This window comes from Triticum urartu, chromosome 6 (genome assembly GCF_003073215.2).
Source record: "Triticum urartu cultivar G1812 chromosome 6, Tu2.1, whole genome shotgun sequence".
Classification (NCBI taxonomy): Eukaryota; Viridiplantae; Streptophyta; class Magnoliopsida; order Poales; family Poaceae; genus Triticum; species Triticum urartu.
This window is the reverse complement of record NC_053027.1, coordinates 411,042,351-411,047,709: the sequence shown is the minus strand read 5'-3', so window position 1 is coordinate 411,047,709 and position 5,359 is coordinate 411,042,351. Positions and strand designations below refer to the sequence as shown.

The window sequence follows — 5,359 nt, the reverse complement described above, 5'->3', positions numbered from 1 at the left end:
TTTCGCAGAACGATTTCTGGACCTCGTCTGACTGCATGGAACGATTTGCTGACTCGTTTGGGAGCTGTCCAACTGTCGGCTGAATCGGACATCTTTAAATGGAACCTGCATCTGAATGGAAGATTTTCGGTTAAATCCATGTATGATGCATTGGTTCATAACGAGGTTCCATCTGATAATAGAAAATTGTGGAAGCTTAAGATTCCTCTAAAAGTGAAAATTTTCCTATGGTTTCTCAACAAAGGAGTTATCTTAACTAGGGACAATCTAGCTCGACGAAACTGGCAAGGCTGCAAAAAATGTGTTTTCTGCAATCATAATGAATCCATTAAACACCTATTTTTTGATTGCAAGTTTGCTAGATCGGTATGGGCAATAGTCCAAATTGCTTCGAATCTATATCCTCCACGCAGCGTACGGAATATGTCCGGCAATTGGTTGAGGGGAATAGATAAACAATTGTCTAAGCACATTCTTGCGGGGGCAGCTGCCTTATGTTGGGCGTTGTGGCTCACCAGGAATGATATTGTTTTTAATCATAAAAGTGTTTCATCTCCTATGCAGGTAATTCATATATGCTCGCGATTGCTCCGTATGTGGTCTATCCTGCAGAGGCCGGAGGACAGAGACTTTTTTATGATGGCTTCTACCCGGTTGGACTGCTCGGCCAGGGATATTTTTTACCCCCATGGATGGCGGTGTGACCTTCGGATTGGACCGGCATCACCTTAGGCCTCTTTTATCTTTTTTCGCTACTGCTGGCGTTTTTTGCCTTTTTATTTTGGCTTCTAGTACTTTGTAACTTTGGCTGTGTGCATCTAGCTATGCAGAGGCCGGGTGATCTTTGATGCGGTTGTATCAACTCGATATTTCAATTCAATGAAAAGCCTTTTATCGAAAAATACATAATATTTTTAAATGCACACCTTGCTTCATCCGATTAGAAACACTGACCCCACCATGCTCTCTCTCCACTTCGGAGAGGGCTGCCTATTCCCACCCTCTATCTTGTTGTCAATATTACACGCGCACGCGCACGCACACACAGAGCTACACAGAAATCAAATAAGGCTATGGGACTACTATGAGCCCAACAAGAACAATGACAAGCTAACGAAACTTTGGCTTAGTTTCATATGGTGTGCTCTATGCGAAGTTGAGACGAGATGTGTATGTTGCTTTGGGAGTCCAGTTCCTAGGGATGACGTCCTGGGCCGAGAGGGTCTTCTTTGTAGTTAGGGTCGTCAGCCTAACAGAGAACGGTCCCACCAATGGGCCCGGCGTGAGGCTCCAGGTGGCACCCCATATGTGCTTCATGTCCTGCCATTGTGCCGAGTTTGCCTGTGCATACATTACGATAATGCAAATTAGTGACTTCACATCAGATCAGTACAATAATATAGACTTGAAACTTCAGCATGACAAGAAAATGCAAATAAGACCTGAAACTAAAGTATTTTCTTATTTGCGTTGCCAAAACACAAACTTGCTCCAGATATCATAATGGAGTCTGTGTAGGGGATGGAAGACTGATCTGTGATACACCCTTCGTTCGAAAAAGTTTGTCTTAAGTCTGTTTCTTAAATGGATGTATCTAGCACTAACTTGGTGTTAGATATATCCATTTGAGGGACAATTTTTTTCGGACGGAGAGAGTACCTAGCAAGCCAGTGTTGCGAGGCAGTACGTAGTAGTAGTGGAGTTAGGACATTTGAGATTGTTGAGAATGGGACCAAGGGGTGTCAATTAGGTCCTGTTTGGTTTCAAATAAGTCATTAATTTATAAGTCAAAAAGTGAAAAAAAAATGACTTATTTTACCAAACAGACCCAACTTATAAGTCACCCCAACTTATAAGTCATAAGTTGCTCCACCTTAACTTAAAACTTATAAGTCACCCCTTTTGCGTGGGTCCCACCGCCTTTACATAAAAAAATAAGATAGGAAGGTGTGGTCAGGTGATTTATAAGTCAGATGACAACCAAACAGACGTGACTTATAAGTCACTAGTTTTAAGTCACCTGACTTAGATGACTTATTGAAACCAAACAGACCCTTAGCATCATTGGAAAAGCAGGGGGCATGGCAAAGGGCATGGCGTATTCACTGTGTGCGGGACCTGGTAAGGTACGGCCAAGCAACTCAAAAAGAAAGAAAGAAAAAATGCAGGGGCCAAGCTGATGTCCATGCCTGCCTATCTAGTAACCCAGGAAACGTGTCGCCCACAATGGCCATCACATGCATGCACTAGCGCACTGCCCACGAAAAAAAAAAACCTTACATTTTGAATAATCCACCCTCTAGTTCTCCCTCTGCCCTAAATAGGTGGTGCACAAAGCTTTCTAAGTTTGAACAGGCATATGTACAAAAATAGGAAGATAAATAATATCATATGAATATTAATATATCCACCAACATTATCATAATGTATTTATTCAGTGCTGTAGTCGTTCATATTTTATTCTACATATTTAATTAAACTTATTAGTAATTGACTTTGTAAGTGAATTTATACGCCACATATTTGGGGACGGAGGGAGCAGCATTTTCCATGCTACTGCCACTCTACCGATCATGCATTTTAATTAGTATAGGTGACGATCGATGCGACCGAATATTTCTTTCGGCTTTGATCCTACCTATGGCAATGCAAAGCGCGTGCTGAATTACGGCATAAAGACACACTCCTTTTGTTTACCTGCTTGAGCTGCATGGATCCAATGTCACCGTCGCCGTCCTCGAACTCCACCAGAAGCGAGAGCCAGAAGGTCGTGGAGCCCTCGACCACGCGGAAGGCGATGTTCTTCCCCCGGTACTTGCACGGCGTCCTGAAATCAAACGGGACGCACATGGCGTTCATGAGCCATCACACTAAAACATGACAAATGTGAACTCTGCAGCCAGCCTCGGCGTGCAGAGTGTGCGCGCGGCCAGAGTGAATAGACAGTGTGAATGGAGAAGCCGTGATGGCCGGCCGGGGAGTCGTGATAAGAAAAGTGTTGCATGGGGGCACTCCCGGCCCAAGATCCAACTACAGCAGGCAGCAAAGGCATGTGGACACTGAACGGTGAACCCCGGTGGTCCTCGATCGGTAGCTAAGTCAGATCTGACAGTGTCGTCGAGCATTTTGACAACCTTTGTTTCCACTCTACGCCGTACGTACACAACTTGTTGACAGAGTTCAAGTGGTTTAACTGTCAGACAGAAGGGTATAGTGGTACTGTGGTAGACATTTTCTGTCTGCTAGCACTGTCGACACATGCTGGGCGACGTGGCCCGGATGGAATGGAGCACGGCTCGTAGGAGGATCGAAATGCTAAACTGTCAGACGGAAGTAGTAAATGGCAAAGTGAGCATGTTGGACAGTGACCTGCGGAAGACGACGGAGATCTCGCCTCGGTTGCGCAGCTGGCCGGCGTGGCCGGCGACGGCCAGCCTGCCGAAGGCGGCGCCGCTGAGGTCGAAGTGCGTGCGGCCCAGGGAGCAGTAGCCGCCGGGGCACTCGTCGGTGACGATGACGGTGACGGCGCGGCGCGAGCAGATGCCGCGGTCGAGGCACCTCACCTTGTAGCAGGCGCCGCAGCCCTCGCCGGACTTGAATAGCACCGGGCTCACCGCGCCCACGCGGGCCTTCATCGGCACCACGTCCACCAGCGTCCCGTACCCGCACGCGCCGCCTGCGAACAATGTATACGTTTACACGAGATCGCCAAAGTAACTTTTACAACCCATGCACGTAGACAAAAACAGAGTAGCATGCATGCACGTGCGACCGATCCATGGACCGTGGTCCTAGAAGAGGAAGAAGTTAATCTAGAGAAGAAACGTCGATGCTGGCTGGTCAGATCTAGTAACAGCACTGGCCAAACGGCGAAAGGACGGACATGTGTGGGACGCATTGATGTGCAAATGGCTGCATATATATTAAGGACGTGAGCTGCATGTGGATCCGCTGTGAGGATGCGTTAACCGCAAGACAAGATCGAGCTTACTCATGGTTGCCTTTAAAATAGGCCAGTGCTAAGTGCTAACTAGTGAGTGTGAATGCTGCTCATACGTCTTCATAATCTCGCCGTGAAATGCCAGAGCAAAGGTAAGTTTCGGTCTTATCAGACCTTTCGACAAATAGTGCAGAATAATTAATGTCCACCTTCAGTTTTTGTTCATCCGTCTGCTGGAAGGAAAATACTTATGCCGACAGTGCGGGTGGATTTGAGCCGAGATTTACGGTTGCTTTTGCTAGTAATAATAATAAAGTGGATAGTTGAGGACCCGGCACGTCCTTTTGGCACCACCACGCTCGCGTGCCGGCTAAAATGGCATACGCGAAATTCCTTGTGCATGCTATAGGCATACGCGTGTCGAGGATCCGAGGTGGTGCCGATAATGTGTCAACAAAGCTGAAAAAAAGGATATAATATGCCAACGGCTAGAAGTATTTTCTCAAAAGAAAAATCGTGACCAGACGTTGCAGAGCCAGTGTGTTGCGTATCACATTTCCTTCATTTTTTTTGACATGCACGTTTCCTTCACCGACGGGGAAGAGAACAAAAACCCCAATCCCGAGACACTAAAATGGTGGGGCGAATTTGACAAGCGGGTACAAATTACAGACGATTCACGACGACAGATGCGGGCCATTGCTGCAGACTTGCATGCTCTAGACCAAGGATGTGAGAGCTGCAGACTTGCAGGGGGGTAAAGGAAGTAAATGGATGGCCGTGGAGAGCTTACCATCGCTGCCGTCGCCCTCGGCGCTGCCGTACCAGGTCGCGGTGGCCTGATGCCACTCCGGGTCGACCGCCTTGCGCACAGCCCCGGCCTCCCCTACGCCGAAGAGGAGCGCGGCGGAAAGGATGGAGACGAGGAGCGCGCAGGAGCCCGAGGTGGCGCTGCCGGCAGCCATTGTTGCGCAGCGCTGGTTGCTATCGCTGCCTCGTGAATGTGCAGGGGTCGCCTTTTAAGCCTTGGAGAAACCCCAGTCCCCGACGCGCCGAGAGCTCAGAGCACAAATGGCACGGAACGGACACTGGGGATGCACGGGTAGAGTACTGCTACGACTACCAGGGTGGTGGCTGGATTTTATAGTGTGGACACCCGTTGAGAATTGTTTCTGGTTTATAAGCTTTGGCGCGTGACTGGTTGATGTGGGTGTGCCCGGCCTGCTGCATCCATCGTTGATCATTCTTTGCCGCGTGATCGAGGGTGGCCTTGCTTATTGCGTTCTGTTCCGGATGCTTCATTCCGTTGCTGATCTTACTGAACGATAAAGCACTTGTGCATTCATTCCGAGGCGAAAATTGTACAGTACAGTTTACTACTCCTTCCTTCTTCTTTTTTGCGCATATACTACTCCTTCC

At 48.1% G+C, this 5,359-nt stretch overlaps 1 protein-coding gene across 1 annotated transcript; it reads right to left on the bottom strand.

Annotated features, from left to right (window-relative positions):
- Positions 1–869: 869 nt before the first annotated feature.
- Positions 870–5,063, bottom strand: LOC125512152 (expansin-B16). The gene is made up of 4 exons (XM_048677229.1): positions 4,734–5,063; positions 3,370–3,676; positions 2,698–2,827; positions 870–1,341 (listed from the first exon to the last, which is right to left on the bottom strand). The coding sequence occupies exons 1-4, from the start codon at positions 4,903–4,905 to the stop codon at positions 1,147–1,149; spliced, it is 804 nt and encodes a 267-aa protein (XP_048533186.1). The 5' UTR covers positions 4,906–5,063; the 3' UTR covers positions 870–1,146.
- Positions 5,064–5,359: the final 296 nt, after the last annotated feature.

Excerpts from the sequence above, each read along its gene's own strand:
- LOC125512152 (XM_048677229.1), bottom strand. The coding sequence starts at position 4,905 with ATGGCTGCCGGCAGCGCCACCTCGGGCTCCTGCGCGCTCCTCGTCTCC. Across the intron at positions 3,677-4,733 it reads CGAGGGCGACGGCAGCGATG|GCGGCGCGTGCGGGTACGGG; the intron begins GTAAGCTCTCCA and ends CATTGTTCGCAG. Across the intron at positions 1,342-2,697 it reads GATCCATGCAGCTCAAGCAG|GCAAACTCGGCACAATGGCA; the intron begins GTAAACAAAAGG and ends ATGTATGCACAG.